The sequence below is a fragment of the Hypanus sabinus genome, chromosome 31, assembly GCF_030144855.1.
Source record: "Hypanus sabinus isolate sHypSab1 chromosome 31, sHypSab1.hap1, whole genome shotgun sequence".
NCBI lineage: Eukaryota > Metazoa > Chordata > Chondrichthyes > Myliobatiformes > Dasyatidae > Hypanus > Hypanus sabinus.
Genome location: NC_082736.1, coordinates 6,785,998 through 6,801,541, shown reverse-complemented (window position 1 = coordinate 6,801,541; position 15,544 = coordinate 6,785,998). Strand labels below are relative to the sequence as shown.

Sequence of the window (15,544 nt, the reverse complement as noted above, 5' to 3'; positions counted from 1 at the left end):
GGTTCTGAACTTAAAGAAGGGTAACTTTGAAGTTATGAGACGTGAATCAGCTAAGATGAACTGGCAAATGATACTTAAAGGATGGATATGCAATGGCAAGCATTTAGAAATCGCATGGATGAACTACGACAATTGTTCATCCCAGTTTGGCAAAAGAATAAACCAGGGAAGGTAGAGCACCCGTGGCTGACAAGGGAAATTAGGGATAGTATCATGTCCAAAGAAGAAACACGTAAATTAGCCAGAAAAAGCGGCACACCTGAGGACTGGGAGAAATTCAGCGACCAGCAGAAGAGGACAAGGGGCTTAATTAGGAAAGGGAAAAAAGATTATGAGAGAAAGCTGGCAGAAAACACAAAAACTGACTGTATTAGCTTTTATAGATACGTGAAAAGAAAAAGATTGGTCAAGACAAATGTAGGTCCTTTACGGTCAGAAACAGGTGAATTGATCACAGGGAAAAAAGACATGGCAGACTAAATAACTACTTTGGTTCTGTCTTCACTAAGGAGGACATAAATAATCTTCCAGAAATATTAAGGGACCGAGGGTCTAGTGAGATCGAGGAACTGAGGGAAATACATGTTAGTAGGGAAGTGGTGTTAGGTAAATTGAAGGGATTAAAGGCAGATAAATCCCTAGGGCCAGATGGTCTGCATCCCAGAGTGCTTAAGGAAGTAGCCCAAGAAATATTGGATGCACTAGTGATAATTTTTTCAAAACTCTTTAGATTCTATATTAGTTCCTGAGGATTGGCGGGTGGCTAATATATCCCCATTTATTTTTTAAAAGGAAGGAGAGAGAAAACGGGGAATTATAGACCAGTTAGCCTGACATTGGTGGTGGGGAAAATGCTAGTCAGTTCTCATAGATGTGATAACAGCACATTTGGAAAGTGGTGAAATCATCGGACAAATCCAGCATGGATTTGTGAAAGGACATTCATGTCTGACGAAACTTATTCAATTTTTCGAGGATGTAACTAGAAGAGTGGATAGGGGAGAACCAGTGGATGTGGTATATTTGGATTTTCAAAAGGCTTTTGATAAGGTCCCACACAGGAGATTAGTGTGCAAACTTAAAGCATACAGTATTGGGTGTGTGGTATTGATGAGAATAGAGAATTGGTTGGTAGACAGGAAGCAAAGAGTGGGAATAAACGGGACCTTTTCAGAATGGCAGGCAGTGACTAATGGGGTACCGCAATGCTCCGCGCTGGGATCCCAGTTGTTTACAATGTATATTAATGATTTAGACGAGGTAATTAAATGCAAAATATCCAAGTTTGTGGATGACATGAAGCTGGGTGGCAGTGTTAGCTGTGAGGAGGATGCTAAGAGGATGCAGGGTGACTTGGATAGGTTAGGTGAGTGAGCAAATTCATGGCAGATGCAATTTAATGTGGATAAATGCGAGGTTATCCAATTTGGAGGCAAAAACAGGAAAAAAAGAGTATTATCTGAACAGTGGCCGATTAGGAAATGGGGAGGTGCAACGAGACCTGGGTGTCATTGTACACCAGTCATTGAAAGTGAGCATGCAGGGACAGCAGGCGGTGAAAAAGGTGAATGGTATGTTAGCTTTATTAGCAAGAGGATTAGAGTACAGAAGCAGGGAGGTTCTACTGCAGTTGTACAAGGCCTTGGTGAGACAACACCTGGATTACTGTGTGCAGTTTTGGTCCCCTAATCTGAGGAAATACATTCTTGCCATAGAGGGAGTACAAAGATGGTTCTCCAGGTTTATTCCTGGGATGGCAGGACTTTCATATGAAGAAAGACTGGATCAACTAGGCTTATACTCGCTGGAATTTAGATGATTTTGAGGGGGAATCTTATAGAAACGTATAAAATTCTAAAGGAATTGGACAGGCTAGATGCAGGAAGATTGTTCCCGATGTTTGGGAAGTCCAAAAAGAGGGGTCACAGTTTAAGGATATAGGGGAAGCCTTTTAGGACCGAGATGAGGAGAAACTGCTTGACACAGAGAGTGGTGAAACTGTCGAATTCTCTGCCACAGGGAACAGTTGAGGCTAGTTCATTGGCTATATTAGAGAGGGAGCTAGATATGGACTTTGCGGCTAAAGGGATCAGCGGGTATGGAGAGAAGGCAGGTACAGGGTTCTGAGTTGGCTGATCAGCCATGATCTTACTGAATGGCGGTGCAGGCTCGAAGGGCCAAATGGCCTACTCCTGCACCTATTTTTTATGTTTCTATGTTTAAATTACAAATACAAATACTTTATTGTCACCAAACAATTGATACTAGAGCATACCATCATCACAGTGATATTTGTTTCTGCGTTTCATGCTCCCTGAAGTGCAAATCGAAGTAAATATAAAAAAATAAATTATAAATCATAATTAGAAAATAGAAAAGGGAAAGTACAGTAGTGCAAGTCAGCTCCGGATATTTGGAAGGTACAGCCAGGATCTGTTCAGCAGTCTTATCACAGTTGGAAAGAAGCTGTTCCCAACTCTGGCCATATGAATCTTCATGCTCCTGAACCTTCTCCCAGAGGGAAGAGGGACAAAAAGTATGTTGGCTGGGTGGGTCTTGTCCTTGATTATCCTGGCAGCTCTGCTCCGACAGCGTGTGGTGTAAAGTGAGTCCAAGGATGGAAGATTGGTTTGTGTGATGTTCTGGGCTATGTTCACGATCTTCTGCAGCTTCTTCCGGTCTTGGACAGGACAACTTCCATACCAGGTTGTGATGCACCCTAGAAGAATGCTTTCTACGGTGCACCTATAAAAATTAGTGAGAGTTTTAAGGGACAGGCCAAATTTCTTCAGCTTTCTCAGGATATAAAGGCGCTGGTGGGCCTTCTTGGCAGTGGACTCTGCTTGGTTAGAACAAGTCAGGTCATTTCAACCACCGACTGCGACTCCAGCCTTGAACTTCAGGCCGGGTCTTCACATACTGCGATTGTGTCTCCCTTCTCCCCTTCCCCCACCACACTCTGCCATCGCCTTTCCCTCAGATCCCATCGTCAGCTCCTGGGCCCTCAGAGGCTCCATCTTCCTCTCACCAAACAATTGATACTAGAGCGTACAATCATTACAGTGATACCTTCCCTCTCCACTGATGCTACCAGCCTCCATCACCCCTCTGATCCCATCTCTCATCTGTGTTGGTTATTTACCATGCCCTCCGACATTCAACTCTCTGAGGCAGAGCAGTCTGTCCTCAGTAAAGGCTTCAGCTTTGTCCCCCTTCGGCCACACCTCAGTAAGTTCCGTGTACGCCATGACACTGAACTCTTCTTCCGCCGGCCCCGTCTCTGAACTTACTTCTACGACGAGGACTCTCCTACCTCCACCGATGACCCCTTCTCCCGTCTTCAACCCTCCTCCTCTTCATGGACACCCCGCTCTGGTCTTCTGCCTGCTCTGGATGTCTTTATTGCTAATTGCCGATGGGACATCAACCATCTCGACTTCACTGCACCCTGTTCCAATTCTAACCTCACTCCTTCCGAATGCTCTGCTCTCCGTTCCCTCCACACCAATCCCAACCTCACTATAAAACCTGCTGATAAGGGGGGAGCTGTTGGTGTCTGGCGTACTGACCTCTACCTGGCCGAGGCACATCGACAACTCTCTGATACCTCCTCTTATTTACCCCTTGATCAAGACCCCACTAAGGATCACCAGGCCATTGTCTCCTATACCATCACCAACCATATCAGCTCTGAGGATCTCCCATCCACTGCCACCAAACGCATAGTTCCCACACCCCCCACTTCCCGTTTCTACCTCCTACCCAAGATCCACAAACCTGCCTGTCCAGGTAGACCTATTGTCTCAGCTTGCTCCTGTCCCAGTGAACACATTTCTGCATACCTTGACACTGTCTTATTCCCCCCTTGTTCAATCTCTTTCCACCTATGTTTGTGACACTTCTCATGCTTTGAATTTTTTCAGTGATTTTAAGTTCCCTGGCCCCCACTGCCTTATTTTCACCGTGGACGTCCAGTCCCTATATACCTCCATCCCCCACCCAGACGGTCTCGAAGCTCCTTCCTTCTTTTTGGATTTCAGACCTAACCAATTCCCCTTTACCACAACTCTCCTCCATCTAGCGGAATTAGTTGTTACTCTGAATAATTTCTCCTTTGGCTCCTCCCACTTTTTCCAAAGCAAGGTTATAGCCATGGGCACCCGTATGGGTCCCAGTTATGCCTGCCTTTTTGTTGGCTTTGTGGAACAGTCCATGTTCCAAGTCTATACGGGTATCCATCCCCCTCTTTTCCTTCACTACATCGATGACTGCATTGGCGCGGCCTCCTGCACGCATGCTGAGCTCGTTGACTTCATTAACTTTGTTTCCAACTTTCACCCTGCCCTCAAATTTACCTGGTCCATTTCCGACACCTCCCTCCCCTTTCTTGATTATTCTGTCTCCATCTCTGGAGACGGTTTATCTACTGATATCTACTATAAGCCTACAGACTCTCACAGCTACCTGGCCTATTCCTCTTCCCACCCTGTCTCTTGCAAAAATGCTATCCCCTTCTCACAATTCCTCCGTCTCTGCCACATCTGCTCTCAGATGAGGCTTTTCATTCCAGGACGAAGATGTCTTCCTTTTTTAAACAAAGGGGCTTCCCTTCTTCCACCATCAACTCTGCTCTCCAAAGCATCTCTCACATTTTCCAGACATCTACCCCCACCCCATCCGCCCGCCACCCCACTCGGGATGGGGTTCCCCTTGCCCTCACCTACCACCCCACCAGCCTCCGGCTCCAACGTATAATTCTCCGTAACTTCCACCACCTCTAAAGTGATCCCACTACCAAGCACATCTTTCCCTACCCCCCTTTTTGCTTTCTGCAGGGATCGCTCCCTACGCGACTCCATTGTCCACTAGTCCCCCCATCCCTTCCCACTGATCCCCCTCCTGGCACTTATCCTTGTAAGCGGAACAAGTGCTACACCTGCCCTTACACCTCCTCCCTCACCACCATTCAGGGCCCCAGACAGTCCTTCCAGGTGAGGCAACACTTCACCTGTGAGTCGGCTGGTGTGGTATACTGCGTCCGGTGCTCCCAGTGTGGCCTTTTCTATATTGGTGAGACCCGACACAGACTGGGAGACCGTTTCGCTGAACACCTACGCTTGGTCCATCAGAGAAAGCAGGATCTCCCAGTGGCCACACATTTTAATTCCACGTCCCATTCCCACTCTGATATGTCTATTCATGGCCTCCTCTGCTGTCAAGATGAAGCCACACTCAGGTTGGAGGAACAACACCTTATATACTGGCTGGGTAGCCTCCAACCTGATGGTATGAACATTGACTTCTCTAACTTCAATTAATGCCCCTCCTCCCCTTCTTACCCCATCTCTGACATAGTTGTTTGCCTTTTTCCATCTCCCTCTGGTGCTTACCCCCCGCTTGCTTTCACCCGAAGCCTCCCGTCCCAGGATCGTTTCCCTTCTCCAGTTCAGTATCACTTTCACCAATCACCTTTCCAGCTCTTAGCTTCATCCCACCCCCTCCAGTCTTCTCCTATCCTTTTGCATTTTCCCTTCCCCCCACTACTTTCAAATCTCTTACTATCTTTCCTTTTGGTTAGTCCTGATGACAGTCTCGGCCCTAAACGTCGACAGTGCTTCTCCTTATAGATGCTGCCTGGCCTGCTGTGTTCCACCAGTATTTTGTGTTTGTTGTTTGAATTTCCAGCATCTGTAGATTTCCTCGTGTTTGCTCATTAAATTATAGGAAGTGCTTTGCAAATACCCGAGGAGCTCGGTCTGTCCCTCCCCGGCCCCATGACAAGGTAAACAGGCAGAATGATTATGCCATGGTAGAAATATCAAAAATGAGAAGGCACAGCTTTAAAATGACAGGGTGAGAATTTAAAGGGGGATGTTAGTGCAGGTAAGATTTCTGTTTCCGTACAGAGAGTGGTGAGGGCCGGGTTTGGGCTGCCACGGGGAGTGGTGGAAGCAGATATGATAAGGACATTTAAAAGGTTTCAGATAAACACATGAATATTCAGAGAATTGAAGCACATGAATTATACGCAGACAGAAGAGATTTAGTTTCATTTGGCATCGTGTTCAGCACAGCCATCATGGGAAGAAGGGCCTGTTCCTGTGCTGTACTGTTCTGTATTCTCGGTGAGCCTCAGTGACGGGGGAGTCTTTAGCCGGGGTCACAGACAGGTGTATCTGTGGCAAGGAGAGAGACTGCAGGATGGTGCATTACCCCCCTGGTACCAGGGCCAAGGATATAACTGAACAAGTACAGGCCATTCTGAAAGGCCAGGGTGAGCAGCCAGAGGACGTGTCCATATTGGTTCTAACAAAAGAGACAAAGTCCTGCAAAGAGACTTTGTGAAATGATCTGGACCAAAATGAAGGAGGGCTGATTTGTAGTTCTACAGAGACACACAAACTGGTGCAATTGCTTATAGTGAGGAAAGTTGCCAAAGGATTCAGCAGAACATAGACCAGCTGGAAATGCGGGCAGAGAAATGGGAGGTAAGTCAGTGTACTCTGGGAAGTCAAATGTCAGAGGATTTCTTTGGAATTCCTCTTCTTGTTGAAGCAGCTGGAATTATAGTAATAGCATTGACATGCTCCACCACAGGATATGGGAGGTCAAGGAGTCAGTGTCCCTGTTCACTTCACATGTCAGAAGTGCTCCAGTTGCAGCTCATGACTGACTGTGTTAAGGAAATGGACGGACCTAGAGTTTCCAGGATGCTGAGACCAGAGATTCAGTGAGTTGGTCACACCTGAGGTCAGGATGCAGACTGTTGTGTGACAATCACGACGGAAAGGGGAAGAGACAGACAGAGTAATGTCTCCCTGTGGCTGTGACACTCAGCAACAAGTAGACTCCTTTGGATACCCCTGGGATAACGAACCAGAGACAGCAGCCCGCCAGGTCAGTGGTACTGAGTCCCCAGACTGATGCTCCGCGGGAGGAAAGGTCAAGCAGAGCAGTGATGACAGCAGACTCACAGTACAGGGGATGTGCAGGAGATTCTGTGGCAGCAACAGAGATGATACGATGGTGTGTCGCCTCCTGGGTACTGGGGTCAGGTCCATCTCAGACGTGCAGGATTTCCTAAAAATAAACTTGCCAGTCGAGTCAGTGGTAAGGAAACCAAATGTCGGCATTCATTTCAAGAGGACTACAATACAAAAGCAAGGATATAAGCATTGGTCCGATCACAAAAATGATCCTAGCAATAAAAGGGTTAATGCACAAGTATTGTTTGATAGCTCTGGGCCTGTACTCTCTGGACTTTAGAAGAATGAGTCAATCTCATTGAAACCGATCAAATATTAAAAGGCCTAAAATGGAGTGGGGAGGGTGTTTCTGATAGTGTGTCCAGGACCACAGGGCACAGCCTCAGAATACAGGGACATCCCGGTAGAACAAAGATAAGGAATTATTTTCTTAGTAAAGGGCAGTGAATCTGTCCTGCCTATGTCAGGATGTTGTTCACTGACCAGAGCTCAGTGTTTAACACCGTCATTCCCACAGACCTGATCAATAATCTAAGGAACCTGGTCCCTCTGCAATTGGATCCTTGACTTCCTAACTGGGAGACCACAATCTGTGCGGATTAATGGAGACGGGCTAACCCCTATTGACATCAATGGATCTGGGGTTGAGAGGGTAAACAGCTTTCAGTTCCTCTGCATCAACATACCTGAGGATCTCACGTGGTCTTCACGTACCTGCTTTGTGGTGAAAATGGCACAGCAGAGCCTCTTTCACCTCAAATGGTTGAACTTCCCGGTGCTGGGTCCATTGTTGTTTTCCACCTGTATGAACAATCTGGATGAGAATGTGGTAAACTGGATCAGCGAGTTTGCAGATGACACCAAGTTTAGGGGTGTAGTGGACAGTGAGGAATTGTGGCAAATCTTGATCTGGGATGTGGACCAGCTGGAAAAATGGCAGATGGAATTTAATTCACACAAGTATGAGGTGTCTGCAACATAAATTTAACAAGAGAAATGTGTGGTTTACAGAGGACCTGAGCTCCCTCCTCTGAAGGTGGTTACAATCGGGAACACACTGCCTGAGGGGGGTGGTGCAGGCTGGTATTTAAGGACCATCTGGATGAGCATTTGAATCACCAAGGTAGAGTAGAAGACAGACCAAGTGCTGACTTAGTGGACACAGATTTTTGATGGTCAGTATAGAAACGCAAAAACCACTGACTGTGAAACTGCAGTAGGAACCTGGAACACAGAACTTCAGCATGGACTTACCTGAAACCCAGGAAGATGGATTTCTGTTGGACAAAGGTATTAATGGTCAAATAGTAAACCAACATCCTCAAAAAGCTACCAAAATACTCCCATTCCCTGTGCACCAGTGACAGTGCTTTTGTATGGGAATTTGTTAATGTACTACAGGTAATATTGGGACAGATGGCTAACAGCTCGGTCAAAGTGGGATGGTGCAGATATCTTCTCAGAGTATAATGCGTTCAGTGGAACAAGCTCACAGCTGAGAATGAAGTTAACAAACCCCACTGCAGTGGAGGACTGCTGTTGCCAGGGTTGTGCAGGATAGAAACAGACCCTCTGGCCCATCACATTTATGCTCCCCATCATGAACAGCTTTACTAATCCCACTTCCCTGCATTAGTTTCATATCCATCCGGGCCTTGCTCACTGAAGTACCTGTGCATGTGTCTCTAATATTGTTACACAGTTCCCTGTATGTGGCATCACAGAGAGACAGGGTCGTGTGTTCTACTTGCCTTATCAGCCAAAGAATCGCCTCTCATTAGAATTGTACAAAAACAGATTTAAATGGGATCTGAGGGGTAAATATTTCACACATTTAGCTGACATCCGGAATTAACCTCCCAAAATAGAGTCAGTGAACTGAAACCGTCCCTTCGGTAAAACTCATCCACGCCGACCAAGTTGTCGACCTGAACTCGTCCCATCCGCCTGCATTAGGCCCGTGTCCCTCTCAACCTTTCCTATCCATGTAACTGTGCAAATATGGTTTAAATATTGTACCTGAGGCAGAGAGCCGGTGCGGTGAGGCGCTGACAGACACTCACTGTTCCGAGGGCGGGAAGAGGAGAGGCCGATTCCACTTTACTACAACCCCATGTCCACCATCCCGGACTAACCGCAGCCCCATCCCCTCCATCCCGGACCGTTCCCCTGGCAACGACGTCGGTGAAACTGGCTCCTTTGTGACGTCAGCGCGTCATTGCAAACAGTGGGGGATTTCCGTGAACAGTGCCCCCCTCCCCCACCCACGGGAATTGCAGATACCCCCCTCAGGGAGGTAGCACCGTCAATATGCGGGAGGCTCCGGGAGAGGTGGGATGTCTGCAACAGAATAGCTCCTTAGCAGCGAGCCAGTTAGTTTAAATAACATTGGCTATGCTCGTGAGCGAATGACACCTAAACTCACCTCAACATGTCTTTTACACTTGAACCCACTCTCTCTCTCTCTCTCTCTCCCTCCCTCCCTCTCTCCCTCTCTCTCTCTCTCTCTCTCTCTCTCTCTCTCTCTCTCTCTCTCTCTCTCTCTCTCTCTCCCTCCCTCCCTCCCTCTCTCTCCCTCACTCCCTCCCTCCCTCTCTCTCCCTCTCTCCCTCTCTCCCTCCCTCCCTCCCTCTCTCTCCCTCACTCCCTCCCTCCCTCTCTCTCCCTCTCTCCCTCACTCCCTCCCTCTCTCTCTCTCCCTCTCTCCCTCCCTCCCTCTCTCCCTCTCTCTCCCTCACTCCCTCCCTCCCTCTCTCTCCCTCTCTCCCTCTCTCCCTCTCTCTCTCTCTCTCTCTCTCTCTCTCTCCCCCCCCCCAAAATGTTGTATATAATTTGCGGGTGTCAGGAATTTAAAGTTACTGACCCTCTCCACCTCCGATTGTCCTTTGATTACTGGCTCATGCACCTCTGGTTTCCTCTCCTGAAGTCTACTTGGTCTTACTGACATTGAGTGAGAGGTTCTTGTCATAACACCACTCCACCATGTTTTCGATTTCCCTCCTGTACTCTGATCCATCACCCCCTTTGATACAGCCCACAACAGTGGTGTCATCAGCAAACTTGTAAATCTTGCAGCTGCACTGAGCCACACAGTCACAGGTGTAGAGCGAGGAGAGCTGGGGGCGAAGCTCACTTCCCGGTTGTGCTGATAGACATTGTGGACGAGATGTTTTTGCCAATCTCTACTGACTGGGGTCTGCAACTGAGGAAATCCAGGATCCACTTGCACACGGGGGTATTGACGCCAAGGACTTGGAGTTTACTGATTAGATTTGAGGGTAGGACAGTGTTCAATGCTGAGCTGTAATCAATAAAGGGCATCCTGATGTTTGCATCTTTCCTGTCCAGATGTTCCAGAGTTGTGTGAAGAGCCAGTGAGACACATCTGCTGTTGCTTCAGTTGGTGAATTGGAGGTGATCCAAGTCACCATTCGGACAAGAGATGATATGCTTCAACACCAGCCTCTCAACACACTTAATCACTGTGGATGTTTTATTGGCACTGGGCAATAGTCATTTGGACAGGTTACCTTGCTGCTGTTGGGCACTGATATGATTGAAGCTTCCTTGAAGCAGTTGGGTACCACACACTGCCAGATAGGGAGGTTGAAGGTATCTGTGAATACACCAGCCAGCTGGTCAGCACAGGTCTTCAGTACTCAGCCAGCTTCTCCATCCAGACCGGACGCTTTCCTTGGATTCACTCTCTTGAAGTGTGGGGTTCATTCTGTATTGTCAGTCTCTGGTACAGTGTGAGAGTGTGGGATTCATTCTGTATTGTCAGTCTCTGGTACAGTGTGAGAGTGTGGGATTCATTCTGTACCTGTCAGTCTCTGGTACAGTGTCAGAGTGTGGGGTTCATTCTGTATCTGTCAGTCTGTGGTACGGTGTGAGAGTGTGGTGTTCATTCTGTATCTGTCAGTCTCTGGTCCAGTGTGACAGTGTGGGGTTCATTCTGTATTGTCAGTCTCTGGTACAGTGTGAGAGTGTGGGATTCATTCTGTATTGTCAGTCTCTGGTACAGTGAGAGAGTGTGGGGTTCATTCTGTACCTGTCAGTCAATGGTACAGTGTGAGTGTATGTGGTCCATTCTGTGTCTGTCGTGCACTGGTACGGGGTTGGAGTGTGTGGATCATTCGGTATGTGTCAGTCTCTGGTACAGTGTGAGAGTGTGGGGTTCATTCTGTCCCTGTCAGTCTCTGGTACAGTGAGTGAGTGTGGGGTTCATTCTGTCCCTGTCAGCCTCTGTAAAATGTGTGAGAGTGTGAGATTCATTCTGTATCTGTCAGTCTCTGGTACACTGTGAGAATATGTGTTCCATTCAGTGTCTTTCGGGTTCTGGTATGGTATAAGAGAGTGTGGTTCATTCTGTACCTGTCAGTCTCTGTTCCAGTGTGAGTGTGGGGTTCATTCTGTCCCTGTCTCTCTCAGGTACAGTGTGAGAGTGTGGGGTTCATTCTGTATCTGTCAGTCTCAGGTACAGTGTCAGAGTGTGGGGTTCATTCTGTCCCTGTCTCTCTCAGGTACTGTGTGGGAGTGTGTGGTTAATTCTGTACCTGTCAGTCTGTGGTACAGTGTGAGATTGTGGGGTTCATTCTGTATCTGTCAGCCTCTGGTAGAGTGTGTGATTGTGGGAAGCATTCTGCGGTTGTCAGTCTCTGGTACAGTGAGAGAGTGTTGCATACATTCTGTATCTGTCAGCCTCTGGTAGAGTGTGTTAGTGTGGGGTTCATTCTGTATTTGTCAGTCTCTGGTATAGTGTGAGAGTGTGGGGTACATTCTGTACCTGTCAGTCTCTGGTACAGTGTGAGAGTGTGGGGTACATTCGGTGACTGTCAGCCTGTGGTAGAGTATGTGATTGTGGAGTTCATTCTGTCCCTGTCAGTCTCTGATACACTGTGAGAGTGTGGTGTACATTCTGTATCTGTCAGCCACTGGTACTGTGTGAGAGTGTGTGGTTCATTCTCTGCCTGTCAGTCTCAGGTACAGTGTGAGAGTATGTGTTCCAGTCAGCATCTGTCGGGATCTGGTATGGTGTAAGAGTGTGTGGTTCATTCTGTACCTGTCAGTCTCTGTTACAATGTGAGAGTGTGGGGTTCATTCTGTCCCTGTCTCTCTCAGGTACAGTGTGAGAGTGTGGGGTTCATTCTGTATCTGTCAGTCTCTGGTCCAGTGTGACAGTGTGGGGTTCATTCTGTATTGTCAGTCTCTGGTACAGTGTAAGAGTGTGGGGTACCTTCTGTATCTGTCGGTCTCTGGCACAGTATGAGAGAGTGTGGGGTTCATTCCGTCCCTCTCTGTCTGTGGTACAGTATGAGATGGCGGTGTTCATTTTGTTTCTGTCAGTCTCTGGAACAGTATGAGAGTGTGGGGATCATTCTGTATCTGTCAGTCTCTGGTCCAGTGTGACAGTGTGGGGTTCATTCTGTATTGTCAGTCTCTGGTACAGTGTGAGAGTGTGGGGTTCATTCTGTATCTGTCAGTCTCTGGTACAGTGTGAGAGTGTGGGGTTCATTCTGTACCTGTCAGTCTCAGGTACAGTGCGAGAGTTTGATGTTCATTCTGTATCTGTCAGTCGCTGGTACAGTGTGAGAGTCTGGAGATCATTCTGTCCCTGACAGCCTCTGGTACACTGTGAGAGTGTAGGGTTCATTCTGTATCTGTCAGTCTCCGGTACAGTATGAGAGAGTGTGGTTCATTCTGTACCTGTCAGTCTGTGGTACAGTGTGAGAGTATGTGGTTCAGACTGTATCTGTCGGGCTCATGTACAGTGTGAGAGTGTGGGGTTCATTCTGTATCTGTCAGTCTGTGGTACAGTGTGAGAGTGTGGTGTTCATTCTGTAATGTCAGTCTCTGGTACAGTGTGAGTGTGTTTGGTTCATTCTGTACCCGTCAGTCTCTGGTACAGTGTAAGAGTGTGGGGTTCATTCTGTAATGTCAGTCTCTGGTACAGTGTGAGTGTGTTTGGTTCATTCTGTACCTGTCAATCTCTGCTACACTGTGAGAGTATGGGGTTCATTCTGTATCTGTCAGTCTCTGGTCCAGTGTGAGAGTGTGGGGTTCATTCTGTACCTGTTAGTCTCTGGTACAGTGTGAGTGTGTGGGTTTCATTCTGTAACTGTCAGTGACTGGTAGAGTGTGAGAGTATGTCGCCCATTATGTGTCTGTCGGGTTCTGGTACAGTGTGAGAGTGTGGGGTTCATTCTGTATCTGTCAGCCTGTGGTACAGTGTGAGAGTGTGGGGTTCATTCTGTATCTGTCTGTCTTTGGTACAGTGTGAGAGTGTGGGTTCATTCTGTACCTGTCTGTCTCTGGTACAGTGTGAGAGTGTGTGGTTCATTCTGTCTCTGTCTGTCTTTGGTACAGTGTGAGAGGGTGGGGTTCATTCTGTACCTGTCTGTCTTTGGTACAGTGTGAGTGTGTGGTATTCATTCTGTCCCTGTCAGTCACTGGTACAGTGTGAGAGTGTGGGGTTCATTCTGCACCTGTCAGTGTACGGTACAGTGTTGGAGTGTGGGGTTCATTGGGGATTGTCAGTCTGTGGTACAGTGTGAGAGGATGGTGTTCATTCTGTATCTGTCAGTCTGTGGTACAGTGTGAGAGGGTGGTGTTCATTCTGTAACTGTCAGTGACTGGTAGAGTGTGAGAGTATGCCGCCCATTCTGTGTCTGTCGGGTTCTGGTACGGTGTAAGTGTGTGTGGTTCATTCTGTACCTGTCAGTCTTTGTTACAGTGTGAGAGTGTGGGGTACTTTCTGTATCTGTCAGTCTGTGGTACAGTCTGAGACTGTGGGGTTCATTCTGTATCTGTCTGTCTGTGGTACAGTGTGAGATTGGGGGTTCATTCTGTATCTGTCAGCCTCTGGTACAGTGTGAGTGTGTGGAGTTCATTCTGTACCTGTCAGTCTCTGGTACAGTGTGAGAGTGTGGGGTTCATTCTGTATCTGTCCGTCTCTGCTACAGTGTGAGTGTGTGGATCATTCTGTATCTGTCAGTCTATGGTCCAGTGGGAGAGTGTGGGGTTTATTCTTTATCTGTCTGTCTTTGTTACAATATGAGAGTGTGTGGTTCATTCTGTACCTGTCAGTCTCTGGTCCAGTGTGAGAGTGTGGGATTCGTTCTGTACCTGTTAGTCTCTGGTACAGTGTGAGTGTGTGGGTTTCATTCTGTACCTGTCAGTCTCTGGTACCGTGTGAGAGTGTGGCGTTCATCTTGCAACTGTCAGTCTCTGGTACAATGAGAGAGTGTGGGGTTCATTCTGTCCCTGTCAGTCTCTGGTAGACAGTGAGTGGGGAGGGTTCATTCTGTTCCTCTCTGTCAGTGGTACAGTATGAGAGTGTTGGGATCATTCTGTCCCTATTTGTCTCTGGTACAGAGTGAGAGAGGGGTGTTCATTCCGTATCTGTCAGTCTCTGGTATAGTGTGAGAGTGTGGGGTTCATTCTGTACCTGTTAGTCTCTGGTACAGTGTCAGAGTGTGATGTTCATTCTGTTCCTGTCAGTCTGTGGTACAGTGTGAGAGGGTGGGGTTCATTCTGTACCTGTCAGCCTACGGTTCAGTGTTGGAGTGTGGGGTTCATTGGGGATTGTCAGTCTGTGGTACAGTGTGAGAGGATGGTGTTCATTCTGTATCTGTCAGTCTGTGGTACAGTGTGAGAGTGTGGGGTTCATTCTGTACCTGTCAGTCTCTGCTACACTGTGAGAGTATGGGGTTAATTCTGTAACTGTCAGTGACTGGTAGAGTGTGAGAGTGTGGGGTTCATTCCGTACCTGTCAGTCAATGGTACAGTGTGAGTGTATGTGGTCCATTATGTGTCTGTTGCGCACAGGTACGGTGTAAGAGTGTGTTGTTCATTCTGTATCTGTCAGTCTGTGGTACAGTGTGAGAGTGTGGGGTACATTCTGTATCTGTCAACCTCTGGTAGAGTGTGTGAGTGTTGGGTTCATTCTGTTCCTGTCAGTCTCTGGTACTGTGTGAGATTGTGTGGTTCATTCTCTGCCTGTCAGTCTCTGGTACAGGGTGAGAGTGAGAGTGAGCGGCACCATAAAGTGTTCCGTGATAACATCCAGGGCATCACCAAACCGGCCATCCGGCGTCTGGCTCGCCGTGGCGGCGTCAAGCGGATCTCGGGTCTGATCTACGAGGAGACCCGCGGGGTGCTGAAGGTTTTCCTGGAGAATGTGATCCGGGATGCGGTCACCTACACTGAACACGCCAAGCGCAAGACGGTCACTGCCATGGATGTGGTGTACGCTCTGAAACGCCAGGGCCGCACTCTCTATGGCTTCGGCGGCTGAAAAACTCCCACTTCCTCCCGAACACAACACAAAGGCTCTTCTAAGAGCCACCCACCGCCTCACAGAGGGAGCCGTGTCCACAACCTTTTAATTATTTTTATCGATATATTTGGCTGAGCTACTTTTGAAGCAGATTAATCCGTTCCGCTTGAAATATCCCTGCGATTCTGCTTTTTCACTCGGTGATTACGGCAGAAGCTCGGAATGCATTAAGATCGATCAGCATCCCCTTGTCTGTCTCGGACAGAAATCAGTTCCCTCA

The 15,544-nt window shown here is 47.9% G+C and overlaps 2 protein-coding genes across 2 annotated transcripts in view; both read left to right on the top strand.

The window, feature by feature from the left end:
• Positions 1 to 15,544, top strand: part of LOC132383772 (late histone H2A.L3-like) — a 59,717-nt gene that overhangs the window by 27,184 nt on the left and 16,989 nt on the right. The gene's annotated exons all lie outside the window — the stretch shown is intronic.
• LOC132383632 (histone H4-like) lies at positions 7,717 to 15,436 on the top strand. The gene is made up of 2 exons (XM_059954828.1): positions 7,717 to 7,815; positions 15,004 to 15,436. Exons 1-2 carry the CDS (start codon positions 7,717 to 7,719, stop codon positions 15,280 to 15,282), a joined length of 378 nt encoding a protein of 125 aa, XP_059810811.1. The 3' UTR covers positions 15,283 to 15,436.